This window comes from Falco cherrug, chromosome 4, assembly GCF_023634085.1.
Source record: "Falco cherrug isolate bFalChe1 chromosome 4, bFalChe1.pri, whole genome shotgun sequence".
Classification (NCBI taxonomy): Eukaryota; Metazoa; Chordata; class Aves; order Falconiformes; family Falconidae; genus Falco; species Falco cherrug.
The window spans coordinates 53,426,598-53,450,081 of NC_073700.1; the positions used below are offsets into that span (position 1 = coordinate 53,426,598).

At 47.9% G+C, this 23,484-nt stretch overlaps 1 protein-coding gene across 1 annotated transcript in view; it reads left to right on the forward strand.

Moving 5' to 3' along the window:
* The first annotated feature begins 14,355 nt into the window (after window positions 1-14,355).
* WNT3A (Wnt family member 3A) overlaps window positions 14,356-23,484 on the forward strand; it is a 91,695-nt gene continuing 82,566 nt past the window's right edge. The window contains exon 1 of the mRNA XM_055708844.1: window positions 14,356-14,540. Coding sequence (XP_055564819.1) covers window positions 14,470-14,540 — 71 coding nt within the window. The 5' untranslated portion in view covers window positions 14,356-14,469. The remainder of the gene's footprint in view (window positions 14,541-23,484) is intronic.

The window sequence follows — 23,484 nt, forward strand, 5'->3', positions numbered from 1 at the left end:
TCTCCTCTGCAAGAGCAGCGCACGAGAACTACAAGCCATAGTGGTGGGCAATGACGTGCAGACAACCCTGGGAAAGGAAAACAATTTCTTAAAAATAGGCCCTTTTTTTTGACAGTTATAGAACATATATCCCATTCTCCAATTTTTCTTGAGAAACCTGGGACAGAGTTTTGAAAAAAATCATCAGACTCCAAATAGCTATTGTAAAAACCACCCCTAATCGGTCCCACAGAGTAAGGCTGCCATGGTGGCTGGGACTATAAGGACCTACCGTGATAACAACAAAGAAAATGATTATTTTTTTTCACAAGATATGTCTCAAGATGACTTTCGAGATGGTGGCACATTTTCCCATCTCATTTTCACCAAGTAATACAATGAGATGCTGTATTACACCAAGCAATACAATTCCTGGGGTGGGGGGGTGGGTGTGGTCTGGGGGGCGGGGGGATCAAAAAATTATTTGGCTGATTTGGTCTCATTAATTTGTTAATTTTCCAACCGAATAAAGGGTAGACATGACTGGAGGAATTGTTTTAGTGTCATTTTGTGGGGGTGGTCAGATCCACAAGCTTTTGATAGGAGCTGAGACCAGACCTCACTGGGGGTGCACACGGGATAGGCATAGGGTAGTGGGTGCTCATCTGGCATGGGGATTTTCAACTTGGAATGTAATATCCATTAATATTCTACAATTATCTCTTGCAGTCAACGAATGCTCATGTACCGGTATGGTGAGTGTGGCGGGAAGAAAGAGAAATTTATTTGCAAGCTCCATTTAATTTGGATCTGTGATCAAGTGCCATGACTTTGGGAACCACAAAGCAGCCTCACAGATGCTACAAACCAGATCCAAAGCAAGCCAAGGCTGAGCATCCTCAAGGGACCTCTCAGGAGGCCCAGAACAGAGACACTAAGCCATGCTGGAGGTGGTATTACAACACTTCTCCAAAACACAATCTGGAATTATTTGATATCAGATCATAAACCTGCTTTTCCATTTCTTCTGGGATTTTTTTTTTAATCCCGCTCAATGCCTGTGCTGTCTTGTGGCAGTGAGTTCCTCAGTTTAATCATTAGCTATGTATATAAAAGCGTCTACTTTTACTGGTTTTAATTTTGTTGCTTTTAATTCCATTGGGCTGGTATCATGAGTCAGAACAAATTATAGCTTCTTGACTGATTTCTACCGTGTTCATTATGTTGTACATCTCTTACTCACCACCTCTCAGCAATGAAACCCTGACATTTTTAATCTGCTCCTCTTCTCTCTCTCGCTTCTTTCTTTTTTTTTTTTTTTTCTATTTTGGCAGAGAGTGACTGGAGCTGAATACAGGTTTTGTATTTAAGCAATCTCATGAGGCACTCCCAGCATTATTCCCACTTTCTTCCTAGAAATATTCTGACTCACTTTCTCTCACTCTCTCCACACACACCCCTACCCGCACCCCCCAGATCATTCCTGCACGAGGAGCTGTCCATTGAGCAATAGCTTGGGTTTTGGAGCGATGGCAGTCTGTGGAGAAGCCCTGCATGGTGACCACCAATCTAGGTTCTTCAAAGGCAACTTCACCTGCTACCTGTACTGGATGCTATCAGCCAGTCTCACTTGCCCAATGCTAACTGAACCCCAATTAGCCTAAACCATCACTAGATCTTTACCACTTTGCTGGCATGTCCGTAAACTATTTTTTAATCAACGTTTCTGACTTGGGACAGTTCCACCTTCCTCCACCTTCTTTAACAGGAGCTGACATTTTTGCTCCTGTGCGCATGCTTTTACTTTTCCTTTTCCCTGTTCTTCCCATCTCATCATCTTTCCATCTGCTTCAGCAGAGTTCAGTGTTTTCTTTCTGGTTTTGCTATTTTTTTTCTTCTGGACAGCTGCTGGTTTCTCCATGAGCTGTGCTCCCCCTGGACCATGAGAAATCTATCCCATGTTTCATAGTCCATGGTGTTGCAGTAATCCTCACTCTGAAGGAGGTGACAGGCCACTGTTTTACATGTGAGGTGATGCAGAAAGCTTGAAAACATGTGAGAAACCTTTTTGTTGGATGCTGTTCATGGTCCCAGGGAGGAGATGTGGTGGTGTATCTGTTTAGGGATGCCATTGGTGATTAACTGAAGGGACTGAGCAGTGATGGCCCTGCTTCATCATGTTGTCCACGATGGAAAACAGCATTAAGAAGGTTTTTCAGGTAAACCCTAAAATTCTGAGTTTAAAGTAGGTTCAAATGTGGTGTTTGATGGTGCAAAGCTCACGAGTGTATTTCCTCCAACCATCCAAGGCAATGCTACATTTCTCTTGACCACACAGGTGGTCCGCAGGTCCAATAGACCTCTTGTTCCCTGAAAGCCCTGTACTGGAATAGGAGAAAGGTTTTAACCTTCTCTGGTCACCTACCTTTGCCTTGAAAAGCTGCCGATGCCTTTTCTTTGCCTGTAACCTTACACTGGGAAATAATCCTCAGCAGCTTTAAGCAAGGTCATCGGGGCCTTTGCTTTAGGGCATTTTCCAGCTGCCTAACTGAGATGAGAACTTCCGTCTGTCCACTCTCCTAAAACTCACCGTTCCTTGTAACCAAGGCAGCTCCAGAGTTTGCCATGTTCAAAACTGTGCAGGAAGCATCAGGCAGACTTTGGATGGGGTGGCAGAAAGGCAGTTTGGACAACATGGGTTTTTGTCCTCTCCCACCAGCAGCTCCCCCACACCTTCCCTTAACCAGCCACACTGGGCTGGTGGGGACTTGTTCCAACCATCCCTCACCCCCAGCACTTCAAAAGAGCTTCAAGGAGATGTTAGAATGGCAAAGAAATGACAGGAGCTGCATGCAAATAGAATTTTCTTTAAAAAAAAAAAAAAGTTTCTACAAATTTGCATTCCTTATGGCCAGCCTTGCCTATCCCACCCGAATATACCTGTCGCTCTCTCCATTTCATGCACTGCTTCCCTAAATGCCTGTATCTTTGATTTATGTTACCAAATGTCTCAAAATGTGATGGGTATTTTTGCTTTCCTTCTCAACACACCAGCTTCTGGAGTCATGCTATTTTGTGCAAACATACATCAAGTTTCATGGTGTGCAAAATATTTCAGAAACCATCTTCCCCGCCTATTTTATAAGTTCAGAAACTAGAAAGTAACTCATCCATCCAATGTATTTGATTCCTTAAAACCTTACAAGTACTGGGAGAAGGAAACAGAGGCAGAAAGAGCTGACTCCTGATGTCTGGAGTGCCAAAGGTTTATTGCTCGATGTCTTCTCAATTTTCAGGTTCAGACTTGTGCAGTTTTAGCTCCAAGGAGTCCACTGAGGGAGCGAGAAGGTGAGAAGAGGATGAGGAAGCATCTTAAGAGAGGACTCAGCAACTGTGAACTACCTGCAGGGCTTTCCTAGCAGGTGGCTGAAGATCCCCCTCCTTTCCAGTGCAGCCAGTATTGCCACCATGGCCCAGGGACGAGAGCAGAGCAGTCCCTTTTCTGGGAAATGCAGGGTCAGGAAATGATGAGCCAAATACTTCCAGGAGAGCCAGGACTTTTGAACTGACCCAAATACCCCCAACCCTGTGCTGTCCCTACCTACCCCAGGGCTGTGGCCACAGGGCACCTCTCCCCTCCGGTCCACTGGTCCCTGGCAAGTCCTGCCTGAAGCCAATAAGTGAAGGGCCATGAGGAACTGATCGGAGGTCAACAACTGCCTAAAAAAAGAAATAAATTGTGTGGTGGGCCACACTGCAGGCTCCAGGTTAACACTTGTCTTAGTAGGTTATGGCATTTTCCAGATACTGGCCCAGCTCATCCCTGGTGTGACACCAGCAGGGCAATGGCATATGGGTGGCCCAGCGCCCTGTAAAGACCTAAGCACTTTTTCTACCTGACATGCTTGCAGGGAAGAGTATAAAACTTTTTTCTTGGAAAAATAAAAATAAAAATAAATAATAAAAAAAAACCCCACAGCTGCCAATGGGACCAAGCCCTGCAGATTTTACTCCCTTCTTACTCCACAGAGCCAACAGGATTTCTGGGCAGGATGGAAGCCAAGTAGGGCTGTTAGGAAGCAAAGTTCTTCAAGCCCTGTGATTTCCTTGCCATTCCCATGAAAAACCAACTCCAGCAGAGCCCGGCTCTGCTCTCTTGCAGAATCCAGCCAAATACAAGCCACATTAAGGGAGTTGCTCTACATTCATATTGAAAAGCGGGTGCTTGCCAACATTACGTGCCTTAAACTTCTTGTTTTAAACTCCTGAGCACTGGCCCGGGGAAAGGATTGTGTTGAGGAATATGTTCATACAGTGCCTGGCACTGGGGGGTTCTGGCTCATGACTGGGATTTGTAAGCAGCTCCTGCAAGACTTGTAAAGCACTGTAATGCATTTGAAGTCTGGTTTCCTTGGGAAACTTGGTTTAGCTGATTATGTTGTGTGTCTATCCGCTCGTTTCCTCCCCTCCAACTTCTGAACCCCTCGGCCAATCCCAGCCCAATTTGGCAGAAGGATAAAAGTTTCAGAGAGATTAAGTTGTATGAAAATAAGTGTACAGGTAGGGAAGAAAGACCTTATTACTGCATTTCCCTCCTTTCCCCCTGGGAGAAAAGGGCTGCGATGTGAGTTCAACCTTTATTAAGCACCAGAGAGCCCACATAGCAGAGGGGAAAAGTACAGGGGACACCGAGCATCATTAGCATCGTTCCCCACTGAGCTGCTTGCTGCTTAAGCCATTTTGCTTCATGCCCAGGGCTTGGAAACGACCTTTTAGAGCAGTGTCAAGAACAGGAGGATCTGGGCTTAAATATGGTCTTGCAAACATGAGGTCAAGACCAAATCGTAGTGATACAGCTGTGCTCACCGTGCCCCAAATCCCCTAGCAGGAATCCCTCCCTAGGGTGTCTTCTGGGTCCGTACAGCACCCAACACACATCAGTCACCCTGTCTGGGAGCACAGCCCTTCCTCAAAGCATCCCGTGGACTTTGCAGACCCACGCACCAATCTTCACCATCACTTACACTGCATCAAAATGGGTGCACAGAACCTGACTCATGGCATTTTGCCCCATTTTGACATGTAGACTCGGGTGCTGGGCAAGAAACCATCTGCAGGTGTCACTCCTGCACATGTACTAAACGCACCAGAAGAAAGTCTGGGACAGGTGGCCACCCGGCAACTACATTAAGACATCATAACTTTGACTAATTTGTAAACTGGCTGGAAGAACATCCACCCTCTCTGGAAGGGGGAGAAGTGTCTCTTTAAACCCTGGGGATATGACCTTTTGTCCTCTTTGTTTATATGGGGGGGAGGAAGGAAAAAAAAAAAAAAGGGAGGGAGAAATGGAGAGAAAGTCAGACTTGTTGCCGTGTTAAAACCTCCCCCCCACCATCAGCCTTTGTGATGAAAATGGTGAGGGACACTCCCCAGTGCCTGGTTTTCTCTCTTTGTCATTCAGGCTTTACAAGGGAGAGCTCTGTTCATTTATCAGCTTGGATCCCTTGTTGACACCTCACTTGACTGAGGTTTTAGCACCTTGGTGGGGTTTGGGGAGTGTTGTTTTGTGCTTGCTTTTTTTTTTTTTTTTTTTTTTTAACTCTCTCAGTCAAATCTGTCTGTTCTTTCTCCTCCCCTCAGTGCAGGCAGATCTTTTCTTCCCATTACTTTTACAGGAATGTATCTTCCCTCAGTATGAGAGTCTCCTACAGCCAAACACCGGGCAACCCCCCATCTGGCCCTGTCCAGCCCTTGACAGTGATTTTTGGTGTGCATGAGAGATATCATTGCTTATTTCATCATTTCCCACCGTGTGGCAAAGCTCTGGCCCAGTTCATCAGCCCCCTCCATGTTCCTCTCCCGCGTACTGTGGACAGCTGGTACCCGGTGCAACACATGACAACAACTTTGCCATCGTGCTATTCCATGTTAAGCTGTTTTAAAATAAACCAAATGCCAAATAATCTAAAAAATCTTGATGTTTTGCACTTTTAAAACACATTAGAAAAGGGTTTGGAGACTTTGGTCAGGGCACTGTTGCAAACAGGAGTGCCAGTCTAGCAGATGCTCCTGTGATTTCAAATTGTACCCTAGGTTCCTAGTTATTGGTTTTAATGTATCTTAATTAGCTTGCTCTGTGGCTGCAGAGAAGATACTCCAGTCTGGGTAGTTTTTCAGTCCAGTGCTTGTCAGCAGCAAAGTAATCCCTGTTTAAAATGCATATTGATTTGCAAGCACAAAACTGAATCCCAACATTCATCTCGAGTGATAGTATCACTTGGGTTTCAAAGAAGGGTGTTATAAGTGAATTCATAAAGGGATACAATTCTGGTTTCAATTTTAACTTTTTTTCTTTTGTTTGTACCTGCCGCAGGAGTGTGGCTAGCCCTTTGAAAAGGAGTTATTTGAACTGCATTTTAGAATGGGATTAGAAAATTTGAACAGCAGTGCATCGATGACTTAGTAAATAACTGTTTCTGTTGTTGATCTTTCTGTCTCAAAAAAACTTGGTTTTCCTTTTTTTCTTTTTTCTTAATCCAATGTATATGGCCACCTCCCCACCCACCCCACCCCCACCCCAAAATCACTTCTATAAAGACAGATTGGATGGATGGAGCAGAGTAAAGAAATGTCAGATTTTAAGCCAGTCAGTCCTTATTCTGAGTGTGAATTTGGAGGGAATCTTCCCCAAAAACCTGGATCTGCTCCTGTGGTTTTCTTCTGAGACCAACAATATTGCTCTGGCAGTGATACTCTTGCAGTACTAACCATTAGTGCTGAGAACTGCCTGGCTTGACTTTACCTTTCTAGATCTGGGTATATAGGTCCAGGCAGTAGCTAACAAAAGGGACGCAGCAAGGACCCCCGAAGGACATTTCATTCCACCCATCCAAGTCCCTTCACTTCCGAGGACATGAGTTCCCTTTGGATGTGTAGCGCTAACAAGTTGTCATCCCTCTTTCAGATTCTGAGGCCTGGCGAGATGGATGTCTCCAGAAAGGGATGCAAGATTTGCCCCCAGGAGCCAAAATACCAGACCCTAAAATGTTTCTTTGAAAGAAAGCAGGTGATTACTATTACTCTCCTGGAAATATTTCATTGTGCTCAGTTATTAGCACCTAAGCCTGCATCATCCTATGAATGGTTGTTTGTATATATAATAGCAGGTTTGGGCCCCTAGAGATTATCAGCTTCCATTGCTGATTAATAGGTTTTTAATCTGAATCTGGCCTAGAGAAATTCGACATAAGCAAACACACATTACACACACAGGGCTCAGATTATGTATACGTTTATTGAATTAGAGGCCTTAGGGGAAAACTTACGCTGATCTGTTCCTTCAGTTCCTATTTTGGATTATTTCTTCCATGAATCTGGAGCTCTCAATGTGCCAGAAAAAGGACTTCTGCTTATTTACTCAGGGAGTTAAGGTTGCCTTCAAATGGCCAGTTTGGCTTTGAGATAAATTGGTTTTCCCCAAATCTCATCCCATGAGGAAGATCCCAACTTATCCTTCACAGCACTCATTCGTCAGAGGATGGTCTCCACAAAGTGACTTTGCAACAACCAGGCGGCTGTTGGTAGAGATGGCCTGGCAAAGCATTCCTCGCCCTTGGCAGGTGGACCTGCTGAGCAGAGCACTGATTCCTCCTGCCAGAGCTCCGGGGGGCTGCGGGGGGCTCTGGAGCAGACAGCTGAAGGTGACCGACTCAGTGGGGTTTGGAGGAAGGGACGATGAAGGGAAATGTTTATCTGAACATAGACATGGCACTGACCGGTTGGCTGCCCCTGCTAGACACGCACGCTCGGTTCCCTTCTGTTGGTGTTTATTAGGGGACATTTGGGTGAAGCCCATGTTATTTCTAATTGCCAGCATCACTCTCAGAAGGTATTTTTCTTGTCTGTGTACCTTTCACAAGTGCAGAAGGCCAGGGGTGCCCCTGCCCACCCTGTGCCGTGTAGGTGACAAGGAGATAGCTGCATGGTGGCACTGTCCCAGAGCACTGATCTCTGCTGAGCATGCATGGAGGAGGCAAGGGAAGAGGGAGCACCCACAGTTCATCCTCCTACTTTCCAAGGCAAGACCCTACCATCCTTCTGGCCACCGAGCCTCTCTGATATCCCTATGTCTTCACCAGGGACATATGTCTTTCCCATCTTGGGCTCTGCCAGCTCTTTGGTGGTAGCGAAAGGACACCAGAGCCCTGGTGGTGCAGATCCCTGTGCACTGGCTGCATTTTTTGGTCCGTGTTTTCTCTGCAGGTTTGTTCTCTATCTGTACCACTAGGTGGGCCAAAGCTACACCAGTGAGAGTCCTACCTCTTCTGCAGAAGACAGGCAAGGCAGGTGCCTGCCTGATGCCTGCTGGCCAGGGGACAGCTGAGGGACAGGAGATGGAGAGAAGGAACAGGGAGTGATGTCAGAGAGCCCCAAGTTTCACCCTGAGTCTTGCTGTCATTCAAGCCCTAGCAGGACAGGCGTCCTGTCCTAAAGAAATGACCATCTCAGGGAGAGCGACCCAGCTGGGATGTGACATATGCCAGGGAATTCACTTGTATGAAGTCACATCACAGACTGGTGGCAAAGGCAAGAGCAGAGCCCCCACCACCAGTTCAAGGCCTGGCCTTCCCACCTACTGCCTTTCTAAAGCAGCTCCTTGGTGGCCAGGACATGCTCTTCACAGCCTGGTATGCAAGAAACAGATCAGCACCAGTGCCTGCAGGTGATAACTGGAGGAACACACAATATGAGAGGGAAACCCTCCGCAAAATAAGGATTTTTTTCCACCCAAGATGAGGTGACTGAAGATCCTGTGTATAAAAGTCTGAAGGAAAGGATCATCACCCATGACAGATCTGCTCTACTCTGCAAAAGGTCTGGCACGCTGCAGTGCAGCCCTTGGGGCTGCTCTGCCTCCAGTGAACTGAGAGCCATGCCATGTGCCTCCTCCTTCCTGTCCTCCTGGGGACGTACCAGTGATGGATATCACACTTTCAGCCATCCTCCCTTTCTCTTATGAGCACTGTGATCAGGGGATAACACCTTTATATAGAAATGTTTGGATGGGAATCCAGGAACAGCCAAAATCCTGCTCTGCCACTGGCATGGGAGAACCTGGGCAGATAGCAGTCATAGCCAAAGGTGCCAGTGCCAAACATATGCTGTTCCCTTGCAGCTGAGGACATCTTGCAGCCTAAAGAGCTGAGAAACCCACCCTGCATGTGCTCCTGATTTGTTCATTGCCTATCCGTGCCTCTGTAGAACCCTGTAGAGCCTCTGTAGAATAGAGAAGAGGCAATGGCCTGTAGGCATCTCACCTACCTTCAGCTATCTGAAGACTGAGCATCAAGTCTAAACTAGACCCCAAACAAAAAGAAATGCAACTCCAGAAGTAATCCACCCCCCCCTACCATAGACTTGTATCCACAGTAGGCTGAGTTGCTCTGGTCTCCACTGCACCATTGACCACGGAGGCAGCCAGCGTTGTGTAAGTAGGATTCACACAGCTGTAGTCAGGCAAGGTGAAACCCATGCTATCAGTGTATTTGGCACATTTCGAAAAACCCTCTCCGTCTCCAGCATTGGATCAACCTCCACTTCTGGACAGCAGTGACCTTTCTATGGTAAAACCAGCTGGTCACAGGGAGACTTAAGAAGGGACACAAATTTAGCAGCAAAATCTGTCTTTTCACCAGTTCTGCCACTGAACCACGTCATGAGCTGGCTGTTACCCATCTTCTGCCTTGCTCTCCACATCTGACGAGGTCAATATGAGGTCAATATTAACCTACCTTGTCGCTATTTGTACTGCTGTGACTCAAGATGTATGGATGACATGGGTGACATGGATCTCAGTCTTCAGGGACCTTAAAAGGCACAGAGGCAAAATGAAAGAGGGAGGCAGAATGACATGCCAAGTCAACCAGCCTGTGGCAAAGCCAAGCCTTCAGCAACCCATTGCCCAGGCATCTTGGATCCAAACAGTTATATGACATTTTCCAAGCATCAGTGGAGGGAGGGGCTTTAGTGCTCACAGCATGTTTTGGTACCTGTGTCTCCAGATATCTGTAGCAACGCCTACATGCTCTTGGGCTTCCTCACCAGGACTGACTTTGGGGAGGGTGGGTTACAAAGCTGCCTGATGGAATTTTACTGGTGCTGCCATTATTACTATGTGCCACAGAGTGGGCTTCATGGCATGGAAGGAAAACCAGGCTGTGGCTTTCTCACACTGCCATGGTGGCTACACCCAACCATGGAGACCACTGTGTTGAGTGGTGTGTGGGGCAGACAGTGAGTAAATTGCAAATGAGGAAGGTTTACCACCTTCCAGCAAGAACAAGTTCCAGCTGCAATTCGCAAAAGCAGGTAACTTTTAGTGGTAATTTAAAGAGAGAAGGGACAGAATACACTTCTGTCCTCCACCAAAAATAAGCAAAACCTTCTGCCCCATGAGGAGCCTTCCCTGGCTCTGCGTTTGCTCTCAGTGAGGATGATCTTCCCATCCTGCAACCCCAACAGATCTCCGTGTAGGGCAGAGAGGGAAGGAGAGCAAGAGAAGTGACACACAGAGTATTTGAGGTGTGACAGGCTGCACTACACCAGTCTGCCTGCTTTCCTGTCTGCCCATACCCCTCCAGACCTCCACCCCTTGACCCTGATCTCTTTCGATAGACTTCTCCGGGGTGGAAGCACCCTGGACATGCCTTTTTTTGAACATGGGCAAGCACAGCTGTTCCCTGTGGTGACTAACCACACCACCAAGCAGTCATGTTTCTAAATCCAGCTCTATTTACACACTCAAGTGGGCCCTGAAGATGCCAGCTGGGCCATCCCCATGAGTAAGCAAGATAAGACCAGCCTTCGGTGCCTTCATAAAGCATTCCAACCCCATGATGATGAGGCCTGCTCCATGTATTCCCATCCCCTTTTCCCCATGGCATCTTGATAACTGAAGTTACCCGCCTCCTTTCTCAGCAGCCTTATAGGGGCCAAGGAATTGGCCCCATGGCTGTGAGCATGGTCGAAACTTTATTCTCTTAACTAGCCAGGGTGGTGGACCTTCACCTCCCAGGGAAGTCACGAACCAAAACTGGTGTTTACTTTGCTGGTGTAAGGCTGGGCACTGTGGGGGCACTGTGGAAGATCTGTGTGAGGCAGGTTGCAGCTCCAGCAGGACTGAGGCTTGGTGTCTACCACTGAGGAGTCACAACCTTGCAACCTGGACTTCCCTCAGAACTTCTCCCTGGGCACTGATGAGCAATGCCAAGAGCAAAGAAGCCAAAGCCATGCTGCTGCCGCCCCACCGAGGGCCAGATCCTGCCCACTGTAAAGCCTATGTCTGAATGCATGTCCAGCTGTTTGGGAGAGGGATGGAAACCAACGGACCAGCATGGGTAAGCTTAGCCAGGTTTTGACATCAGGCCCTAAAACCAACTGTTGGGAGAAAATACTGCAGATTTGGGCAGCCAAATGCCAGCAGTCCTGCATCCCTAAAGTCTGTGTCAGCCTTTTTACTGCCTCTAACAGACTGCAAAATCTGGCCCTGAAAGGGCTCCGGTCCAGAGGCAGCGTTGATAACAGATAATTAATGTACAGGAGTGTTCCTAGCAATGGGAATAGCTAGTATCCACCAGACTACCTTTTTATCAGTGTAATTAAAAGCAGTTGGCGTCAGTGAGCAGCGATGCTGCCCGCTGAAGAAATCAGTACAATCCTGTGTGTGTACACGCACGTGTGCATGTGTGTGTGTGTGTGTGCCTATGACAAAGTGGATTATCTCCATCCTTCCCAAATAAGCAGCTGCAAAGCAAAGAGGAAAAGGGAGAGTGGCTGAATTTGTACCTCCAGGTAAAGTTGCCTTGTGCTTCCTGGTGGGAGGGGCAGAGGCTTTGGGGGATGTTTAAATCTCTCCCCAGGAACAAAAGGAGGGGAGATTAGCTCGACCCCTGGAAAGGATGCGTGTCCTGCCCCTTCCTCCCCCTCCGTCCCCGTTTGCCAGGACCCCCACGCCCGGTGTCTGCGGGTCTGTGTGTGTGTGTGTCTGTGTGCTCCAGTCTGCAGTGTGAGCAATTTCACTTGAAAAGACAGAGAAATCCCCTCCTTTGAAAGTCTCAGTGTTTGGTTCTTTCCAGTAATGCTATAATTGGATGGGATTTTCTCTAATACAGAGGGAAAGTCCTTAAAATGATTTTTCACACACCACCACGCTCCTCCTATTCCTCATCCTACCTTATGCAATAAAACTCCTTTCTCCCTCTCCAGCCTCCTTGGCTCCTCTGGGGTGGGGGAGGGCGCTGAAGGGGGGTGGGGGGTGGGGGTGGGATGGATTTAATACGCTCAATATAATTGCAGCATCGACACGACAGAGATTTGCTGGGAAAGCCGGAGAGAGCATCCGCTCCTCCTCTGTGGAAGCAAGCGAGAAGCTGCTCAGATCGACTGGAGCTCAGCTACATGAAGCGATTAGATCTCAGAGCACTTGCCAGGGCTCACATTTGCAATCACTTGTCATCCAACCCTAAAGAAAATAATCAGGGCCCGACCCCTGCCAAATTCCCAATGATTTAAATATCCCCGAATGAACTGCATTTCTAGTATAATTTCACTAGAATGAATATATCTCTCCATCTAGCTAAACACAAACATATCTTTATATATATGCATATAAAACTCTGTGTGTGTAAATAGAAATTTTCCCTACTAAGGGAAAATATATATGCAATCCTTAATGAGAAAGAAAGCACATTTTGATTTGAGCTAATGCAAGGTTGCAAGCCTTCCTCCAACAAAGTCATTAAAAATTGTACCTCTCTTTGTTCCGTGTGAGCCACAGAAATTTTCTGATTCACAGATAAAACCAAGTCAAATAAATAAATAAAATCTCACCCAGTTCTCTCTCTCTCCCCTTAAAAAAAAACAAAGGGGGGGGGGGGCAACAAAAAAACAGCAAAAAATCCCCAACAGGCAGCAACCACAACAACCTCCAAAAAAAAAAAATCACGTAAAAGAGAATCATCGTTGTTATTCCAGGGAGAAAATATCTCCTAGCTCATCCAGTGCCTCCATCCCCTCGTTTTCGCCTTTCCAGCCCCCTTTCAAATGACCCAGGGTAAGGAGAAAGCCTGTCAGCTGGGTGACACTTGCTCACAGATACAGCAAGCTTTAAACAATATGTTCCAGAGGAGCAGCAAATCTAACCGCGTACCCAGTCTCGAGAAGCTACATCTTTATAATAACACTAATCATAATTTTTTTTTCTGTTTGTTGGTGGGGTTTTTTTTCTTATTTCCACCCCACTGAAAACTTGCAGATTTTTGGAACCACGCAATCCAACCCCACTCACCCCCCACCACCGCCACTGAAAGGAGAGAAATTGTTACAATATGTAGAGAGAGAAATTAAAAAAGAGATCAATTACTAGTGCCCTGTGGGGTGGATCTGGTGGATGAAGTCGTTTGCAGCAGCGCCTTCGCCAAGTCCGGGGCTGGGACTCCTGCAAATTGCGATGATCTGGATGAGCCTTATTGGGATTTGCATTGAAGAAGTTGATTTCTTAGCAGATGTCTTCAGTGGAGCTCTTGGATATCTGGCTGGTTGGGCTGGTGGGGAAGGGGTGTGCGTGTCTGGGGGGGTGTGCGTGTCTGTGTGTGTGCATGCATGTCTGGGTGTAAATCCTCTTTTTTTTTTTTTTAAATGAAAAAAAGGAGAGGGGGAAAAAAAGAAAAGAAAGAACCGACTGAAAGTTTCTAGAAAGTTAGTTGAAATGCATCTTGACTGTCACTGTAAGGAAACGGGGATTTGAGAAGACAGAATAGTGAGAAGGAGCAAATCGAGAAAATAATAATTTTTGTTAAAAATCATACTTCCCCCCCACCCCTTTTTTTTTTTTTTTTTTCCCCACATTTTAGTAGCTTCGACCCAGGGAGTGAAATCCGGGCAGGTTGTTATAGCTACCCAAATCCACAGGGGTCCCCCCTGTCTATTTAAACCCCCTAAATCTTCCTTCCCCTTTTTAAAACTACATTTTATCCCTTGGCTTGTGGGCCAACGTGCCCCCTAATGAGTATTAAAACACTATCTCCTTGCAATTAGCTCATTCCTGACTTCGCGCTCCTGATTGACAGAACAAGCCAAAGCATCAGAATTCTCCCTTTGGCAATAAGTGCTGATTGGGTCCTTTTTAAGAGAGCTACTTCAAACTTTTTTTTTTTTTTTTTTTTTTTTTTTAATATTTGCCTTCAGTGTCTTGGCTGAGAGAAGAGTTTTTTACCTCTCTGAGATTTTTTTTTTCCTTGAGAGTAGTAGAGGAAGCAAGAGAGGATTTACCTGGTCGGGTTGAGTTCACTTCATTTGACTTTTTTTTTTTAAATTATTGTTATTATTATTATTATTATTAAAATAATCATCCTGCCTCAGAAGAAAGGAAGGTTTTTGGCAACTCTGGTTAAAAAAAAAAAAAAAAAAAAGAAAGACAACTTTTCATCAATGGCCTCTTTTGGATATTTCCTGTTTCTTTGTGGGTTGAGTCAGGCTCTGTCAAGTTACCCAATCTGGTGGTAAGTTTTATTCTTCTTCTTTTTTTTTTCCCCTCTCATTTTCATTTATTTTTCCCCTCCTCTGTTTTCTCTGCAACCCCTGAGCTTAAGATGACTTGAAATTCTCCTTTCGTTGCCACTCAGCTAAAGAGGTGGGATTGTTCCAGCGCCAGCAAGTTCTTAGAACCTGCATTTCACCTCTTTTATTTATGCATTCACTTTGTTTATTTTGACTGGGTTATACCTGATCTCTCCTTCTCCTACTGTAAAAGAGAGAGAGCGAGAGAGAGCGATCGGAAAGTTATTTTTTTTTTAAGTGCTTTGATCCTCTCCTGTGAAGAACAAAAGGCGCTGCCTGAATTAAAGAGATAATGATACAAGTTGACATGAGCATTTCAAGGTGATTTCGAGCTAGTCAGGTGGAAGGAGGGGGGGGCAAAAGGCTGAAAACTTTTTTTTTTCCCCTTCGCTTTAAGGAATATTTAGGGGGAAAGGGAAAAAAAAAGGGGGGGGGGGGGGAGTGTAAGGAAAGAAAGAGCAAGGAGGTGAGAGGACGCAGAACAACCTGGGCTGGTTATGGAAAGGCAGAGCTGGGAGCAGGGACGGGGCTGGGGGCGATGTGCCCGGTGCTGCCGCGGAGCTGCCCCGCGTAAGATCGGCGGGGACCTGCGCACCCACCTTCCCCCGGTATAACGCACTTTTTTTCTCTCTCTCTTTTCCCGGGTTGCAGCTCCTTTTATTTTATTTTTTTTTCCTCCGCGCTTTGCACCCTACGCCTTTAAGAGCCTTTTCTCTCTCTCCCCCACAAAAAGCAAATGGTGCTGGGCAAGGCATGTAACTGCAAGATCTGCTCTAATTACCCCGCGGAGGTAATTGGGCTCAGGGAAGCCCTAGCGCAGGAAGGCTCCTGCTCCGCAGGCAGCTGACGGGCGGGCGCGCAGGGAGAGCGGAGCGGAGCCGCGCAGGCGGGTGTGCGGTGCACAGAAGCCCCGGCAAAACCGCTCTTGCTCCGCGCTGCACCGCCGCCTGCGCGGGTGCGGAGCTGCGCGGGTGCGGAGCTGCCCGGCTCGGGAGCTGCCCGGCTCGGGAGCTGCCAGCTCCGCGCCCGCGGAGGGGAAAACAAGCTGCGCGGTCCCTGCAGCCGCTCTACGTGCGGAAGCGGTGCTGTAAATAACTCAGAAGCATCCCCCCCCCCCAAAAAAAAAAAAAAAAAATTTTTTTTTTAAGTGCATTTAATGGCTGCCCCCCCACCCCACCCCCGCCTGGCGAGGGGCGCTAGCGGGGCTCAGGTGCGCTCCGCGGCGGGCGGAGGCGGACGGGGGCCGCGGTCCCTCCCGCCCGCGGCCGCGCTGCCCGGCGGTGCAGAGGTGAGGGTGTTGAAGGCAGCCTCTCCAACTATGTCAGGTATGTCTGAAAGCAGGGAATTCGTTGGGATGGGAGAAAAGCAATAAAATGCAAATGTATTCTTGGGAAGACAGGCAGAAAGAGCACCTGGACGGGAGTCATTAAAAAGCAATCTTTTATTCCCAGCCACCATCTAACTTATAATTAGAAACTCGGCTTGCATTCCTGATTGGAGAAGGAAACGCATTCCTTTAATACCAACATAAATATTCCCTTGTCACCCATCGAGGGTAGAGCGGTCGGTCCCCGGCCCCCCTCGGCCCGCAGTCCTGCGCCCGCAGCTGCGAGAGAGGCGGCCCTGGGAGGGGGGGAGGGGGGCGGGGAGAGGGGCAGGGGGTCCTCCAACCCAGGGCGTCAGGTGTGGGTAGGGGGACCACAGCCGCGACTCTTTGGGGTTTGGGGTTTTGTTTGGTTTTGGAGGTTGTTCCCACACACACACACATCTTTCCCCGGTGCCCACCAGCGGGTTTAGATGTTTCTGTCGCAGTGACACCAAGCCCCCTCGGGCCATGGAAATGCAAAGGAGGTTCTGGTTGGGGTGGGGAAGTCGGAGAAGAGGCTGGGTGCTGTGACATTGGCTGCCCAAATCCCCCTTCACCCCACCCCCACCCCTTTTCCCTCTGTATTTATCCTCAGGCAGGATACCACCTCACGGCCACCCCACGGCTGGAGCTGGGGGGCAGCCCTGCGGGCGGGGGAGGGGGGGGCTAGGGGGTGGCACGGGGGTCCCCCCCATGCACCCGTGCACGTCACGGTACCGGCAGTGCAGTTTCTTTTCTCCTAGTCGAGGACGGTCTGCTGCCAAACCAGCTGATTTTAGCAAAACAACCATGCTGCTTTATTTTATTTTAATTTAATTTCCTTCTTTTCTTTTTGGGGGGGAGTTTTTGTTGTTTTTCTTTTTTGAAGGGACTGCAGAGAGGGCCAGCAGTATTTTATTCTGGTAGTGCAAGCAACGAACACCTCATCTCAGCCATCCCTGTTTAAAGCCTCTCCTATATTAGCTCATAGCGACTTGACTGCTTATAGCAAAAAATCTGTAATTTACCATCCCCAAATTGTCATGTCCCCCCCATAGTAGTTTCTAATTAAAGCATCACTCACTCTAAGGTCCGCAGAGGTATGGACACTTGGGCTGCTTTCAGCTTCAAGACAATTTGAGCAGAGGCAGGGACTGAGACATCATATTCTCAGTAGGTTTTGGTTAATTATCCTCCCAAAGGAAAGAAATCAGGGGGGAAACATCGAATGTGTATTTGTCAGGGGGAGCAAGTGGGGGTGTGTCTGTTACTGTGTTTTCTATCTACCTCTAAACAGAGCTTTTTACTTTGCTGAGCTGATTAAATTGCTCGTCCCACCATGGCATAGGTTTAAAATCAGGCCAGGCAGTGCTGGTGGCCTCCACACAGACCCAGATGCCTGGTACCTTTGGAAAAAGTTCAGTGGAACAAAAGGGAAAAGATCCCCTGGAGCAGGGATGCTCTCACGCTCCATCTGCATCCTTTCAACCATGATGAGGGGGAAAGATACAGGAGCTTCTTAAAACCAGAAAATTCCCAAATAAGGCATTTACAGAGAGGGATGAAATAGGCTTAAAAAATAATGATTTAGAAATAATAAAAAAGAGGGTACTGATACCCATTGGGGCTGAGCTGGCAAGTTTTTAGGGCTGTGCTGGCATGATTTATTGTGGCACAGTAACCCCGCAGGACCTTCTCCAACGCAGTGCAGCGTTGTGCTGTTCAGCCTAAAGGAGCTACTGGTAGCAGCAACAGGCTCTTCCACACCCAGGGGGCCAGATTAAGAGCAAAAATGTGGGTTGGTTTGGGATCTTTTTTTTTTTTTTTTTTTTTTTGCCAAATGTTAGTGCTGTTCATTTTTTGGTTTGTTTAAAAAAAAAAAAAAAAAGAAAGAAGAGAGAGTGGAGTGAGTGAAGGAAGACTTGGGAAATTCAGAAGCAGAATTCATGTGTGGGGAAGGATTAGAAGTAACTTGTCCCCTGTCCTGGGAGGGGTCTGGGGTCCATGTGGAGTCACAATAGAAGCATGAACAAAATTAAAACTTTTTCCAGGTAACTTGCACTGCCTTGGCTGACTGGCTGACTGCACATGGAATGGAAAAAGCATTTTATTTTGGTTTTGAATCAGTGACATGTGGCCTGACTTGGTCTGAGGACAGCCGGAGTACAGAAATGGTGCAGAAGGGAGAAGGGTTTGGTTTAGGAGGAAAAAACCAGCAATAAAAATGAACACGGAGCTTCAGTGCTGGGCATCTTCAACTCCTGTAGCCCAGGAGGATGGTAGTAGGGGAGATGATCACTGGAGAGGATCTCTGGGCTGAATTAGAAGTATGGGCAGACCTCCTCACCGTGGGAGAAACCTGCTTACTGGCATCTCAAATGTTGTTCTTCCCGGGGTGAGAGGCAGCTTGGTGCGTGCTGAGGGATGCAGGTAGTTAAAGCCTGTGCCTGGAGAAGGACTGGGAGAGGATGTGTCTGGGAGGAGATAGGTGCTGGCTGGGACCTTATGTGGTGGCATTGCTGTAGGCACCGGTGTCTGTCCCTTCCTCTGTTCTGCTGGTTGTGGTGGGGCTTCCGTCTCCTCTGCTGTTCCCTGTAACACCGGTCTCATTCTAACTGGAGTGGGATGAGATCAGCCCCATAATGAACTGGGCAAGGAGACGAGTCATAGCCACAAGCAGCAGAGCGAATGCCGTGGTACTGGAGATGTCATGCTGGTGTTTGGGATGTGCGTTAGGAATATTTTCCTGGCTGTGACCTGTGTTTGCTCTTGGCTTTTTATTGTTTATTCCCCAAGACTGGACACAGAAGCTCTGTCAGTTTACACATTCGTGTAGGCTGAAGTTGACCAAACCCTGTGATGTCCTGCAGTAGCCACTTTACAGCCCATAAGGGCTGGAGAATGTGATCTAACATATCTTTCCATCTCTATTTTTTGCAATTCAGGAAACGTAAGTGCATGGGAGCGGGGTGGGAGTGAGCCTTGCCAACAGAAGGACAAGCAAACTGGTAGCATTGCTGCAGCAACACGCAGGTGCAACACCTGAACGTGCCACTGTCAGAGTTTGGTGGCAACACCACAGTAAGAGCAGTGCACAGGTAAAGTCCTGGCTTATGCTCTGGTTCAGGTCTCTCCTGGGATCTGTCCCCCTCGAGGTGGGTGGAACAGCCCCCCGTTTATGCTGGGGTGGGTTCTGGATCCCATGAGATACCCGAGTCTCCTTTTGCTGTAAATTCTGGAGAACCAAGCTGAGTCTTGGCAGGCTCTGCACTTGAGAAAGCGAAGCTCAGGCTTGGCAGAGAGCAGCTATGTGAAGTGAGGGGTGATCGTTCCCCATTAGCCAGGATGGAGGCAGAGCCGTGGAAGGTCACCCAAGGGACAGCACGAGCCACGTGCGTTGGTACCAGAGCTCCTAAAGCAATCTCTAGAGCTCAGAAATATGAATTGCATCTACCCACTTCTCTGCTTGATTAACTGGAGTTGAGGATTTTGACATTTCCGAGGCAGTGGCATCCATCTCCCTTTCCCCTGCTACTGCAGTAGGTTGAGGTGTGACGTTAAACAGCTCCTCTGCAGAGGTGGCTGCATTTCAGCCGCACACAGTGCGATCCCTGCACATGCAGCCTTCTCCCACCCTTGCCCCAAGGCTTGGGACTTGCCTTTATATACATGTATCTGTGTTACAACTGTATCTGACATGGCTCTGTTTTGCCAGGCAGCATATAATCACGGAATGATGTTTTAGCCTATTATCAGATACCAGCTCACCCACCTGCTTGGATTTTCCGGAGCACAGCACGGGCGCTTTGCACCCAAGCGGCAATGGGGATAGAGGGCGGCTGGGTCAAGGGGATCTCGCTGTGTAGGTGGTGAGAAACAGCCTTTGCCTGGTCTGTCCACAGGGTGTAGTGTGCCAAGGGTAGGGGAAACATTTTCCCATCTCCACTTTTTTCTTGGTGGGACTGGAGAAACTGACTCTACTGGTACTTGTGTTGCTCCTGGCATAGTCCAGGCATGGAAGAGCTGTGCTGGTGAGATTAAATGACTGGACCAAGATCACACAAGGAGCCTTTCTTTTACAGCAGAAACCGAAAATTTTACAAGGTCTTAGCAAGAAGTGCCTGTTTCAAACATGGGGATGGCTGGGACTCTCCCAGAGTGCACAGTGTGTATTAAAGAACAACCTTAATCTACTCAGATTTTAGACTCACTTTATTAAATTTTGTTGTCCTGCTACATATTCATTGATTTTTTTAATTATTATTACTATGCTTTCAATCTTAAGAGGACTTTATTAGTTAAGTTAACCTAGTTAAGTTAAACCAGTGACTTGATATGTAAAGCACTAGACACAGGCATTGCATCAAGCAAGCAAGCCTTTCCTAACTAAGATAACCAAAGTGAATCACCTTGCTCCCCAGCCCTTTCCAGGTAGCCCCAGAGGCAAAACATGTCTTTTACAGACATTAGAACACCTCTAAGACTTCTTGCCTGAAAACTTTAGAGCACTTACTAACATGGCTTAAGCTCTGATATGTGCCCAGGAAGGGAGAGGATGTGTTTTATTCCCATTTTTCAGTTAAGCATAGGCAGAAGAATTTAAAGGCCTTGCCCAGGACATTGCAATAAGCCTGCAGCAGGGCTGGGTGTAGCACCAAGCTCTACTGAGGACACACAAGTCTTTTCTTCTCCTTTCTAAAGACCTTTCTGCAGAGACCTCATGTCAGTGGGTGCTATTGCAGTGCACAGCACCAGGGCAGGGTAAAGACACAACTGCATGAGGGGCAGGAGGCATTTCTGAAGTGGAGGGGTCCTGTTCTCTCTGAGCTCCTGTGCTGGCTCGATGAGCCATTTCACTTGTGCACGTGGCATTTCTTTTTCCAGACTCAGCTCTACAGCTGGGCCTGCTGTCAGTAGAGTAGTTGGAACAGGGGCATGCTCATAGCCCTGCTTTCTGTTGGCCACAAAAGGCTTTTTGACTGTTCCCTCTAAAGCATCAGGCTGGAGGAGCCTTCACTTTAGCTGTGATTCTGTGGCCTCTCCTAGGAAAGAAAATCAAGGATTGCTGATTGTACCAGGGGAAATGAGACTGACTCACTGGTGTCTCCATCCCAAATCTATGGGATCCCTTTCCTGCTCACATCCCGCTTCCTGCAACTGGGATGAGTCAATTCCAGCCTTGCAGCAATGCTGCTGCTTTTGCAGACAGGGACTGCCGGTCTCTGCACCGCTTCCCGTACCGCTAGTGCTCAGCATGGGTGCAAAGCAGCGGAGGAAGGAGGCTGTTCTGTGCTAGACCTCGCAAGGGACAGATGTTTTTGCTTTGCATGTATGGGAGCACAAGCAAAGCCCAACGGGACAACCTGGCTTGATGTGCCTCCTTCCCCCTTGGTCAGCATTTGTGCTTGCTTTCCTCAAGTGCATGATTCAAATAGCCCGGCCGCATTTCAAAGGGGTTTATTTGGCATAATGACAGCACTTAACAAGCATTGCACAAGCGTGTCACAGGGGGAATCCTCCGGGCTCTGAGTCACGGATGCTCTGTTTGGAGAGCCGAGCCGTGCGCAGTAGGGTGAAGGCAGCTGGCTGTGCACTGAGTACGCAGTCTCATCCCCAGGGCCTCCTGCGAGCAGGTAGAGACCGGTCCTACTCTTACCAACATCCATGTTGAATTTCCTTCCCAGAGCAGGGCTGGGCTCGTAAGCTTGCTCTGGATCCCAAAGAGAACCCTGCAGGGCCAAAGAGTGCAGCTGGGAAGTGGAGAGGTGGAGCATGCAGGAGGTCTGGAGACCATTGCTGCAATGAAGGAGAAGGGTTTTCTAGGCTCAAAACAGACACCCTGGTGATGTGAAGCATGGTGCTTTCTGCCCAGTCAGGTGGTGGCAGGTGCTGGGGTGATGGTGCCAGTTGAAACCACTGAAACACAGTGGAAAGGAAGGGTAAATAGCCAGGGGAGAAGTATTGGTGAGAGCATGTATGTCTTGTCCACATGCTCAGCTAAGGCTGGATAGGGCACAGTCCCAAGGCTGCAGCAAGAGCTGCTCCCATCCTGTCTCACTAAACTTGTCTCTGCTTTGCTGACACCACTGAGCAGCAAATGAAGTCCAAGGTCCATAACAGCCAAGACAGTTCAGTGGGGCTTAATACTGAAAGGAGAGGAATACTCAGGAAAGTCTGTGAGGGCAGGAGCCCTCCCATGACATACCCAACTTTGCTGGATCAAGCCCAGGGTTGGCTTGACAGAAAAGCCACTCCTGAAACTGTCTATGCCAACTGTTTCCGTCTAGCTCAGGCCATTCATAATGCTTTTCTCCCCTTCTGTCCCTTTAAGAGTGGCAAGGTTTGCTTTAAGTCCTGTTATTGTTGTAGCACAACATGTAAAAATTCGTCAGTTCATCAGTTTGCTCCAAATTCTACTGGCACTTGCAAAAAACAAGGGGAGGGGAGAAGAACCAACACATTAACTCCCTTGTTCTGAACTCCTAACATAGGGGACTGCTTTTAAAGACAGCCTGTAAACCAGGGGAGAGCGTTATGCATCACAAAGATGTTGTTTGTCCCTTCTTGTTTGTTACCTGCATATTCACAGGCTCCTTCCTACTCGGATGTTGCCGATACCCAGAGAGAGCTTTGCATTTGTAGAGCCTGGGCCATCAAAGGACTTCAAGGTGCCTTTGGTCTCCTCATCACAGTTTCTGTTCTGTATAGATAATAGTCAGGTATGCTTTATACTAGTATAGTGATAATTCTTAGCAGGGATACTGTTTCTCTTTTCCAATATGGATATTCCTCCACACTTTATCGGTGTGAAATACTTTTCTCTTGTTGCATCTTTGCACACTCTCAGGCTTCACCAACAAGGCCATGTCATAGCACATGGGCTGGTTCCCTTCCCACATCACAGGCCTCGCAAGGCATCCCAGGTGTCTGGGCTGGTCATTTCTCCTCTTCCATGGGGCTCTGTAGGCTCAAAGTGTGTTGGAGCAGGTTTGCCTAGAGGGCTCAGAGAGTGCCTCAGAGGTCCCTTGAACTCACATCATGGTAGACCCTCACATTTCTGGCCTGGCCTCATGTCTGTCACAGGTTTGGAAACTCTCCTGGTTGCCATACATCAGCCCTAGTGTTCAGTTGAAGCATGCCTTCCAGGAAAGACATCTGTTCCCAACATGAAGATGCCCAGGTTCCCATGAGGAGCCCATGCATAGGTTCTGCTTTCAGTTCAGATGCTTGATGGCACCCTGGTTGTCCTCAGAGGCCTGGCAGAGATTGTATACAATCCACTGATGACATGCTACTTTCTCAGCAGCGGATGGAGGCCAGTCAGGAAAAGCCTAGAGCATCTCAGTGGCACTCGATGCCTGTCTGCAGGCAATGGAGCAAAGCCTTGGGGTGGAATTCATTTTGCCCATTAAATGTCTCCATCCAAGCCAGGTGCTCTTGGCTACTTTCACTGATTGGGAGAAGTGGGAACTTATGGTGCAATTCATGTCTGTCATTTGACTGAGCTTGACTGGTCAAATCCTCTGTGACTACAGAGGAGC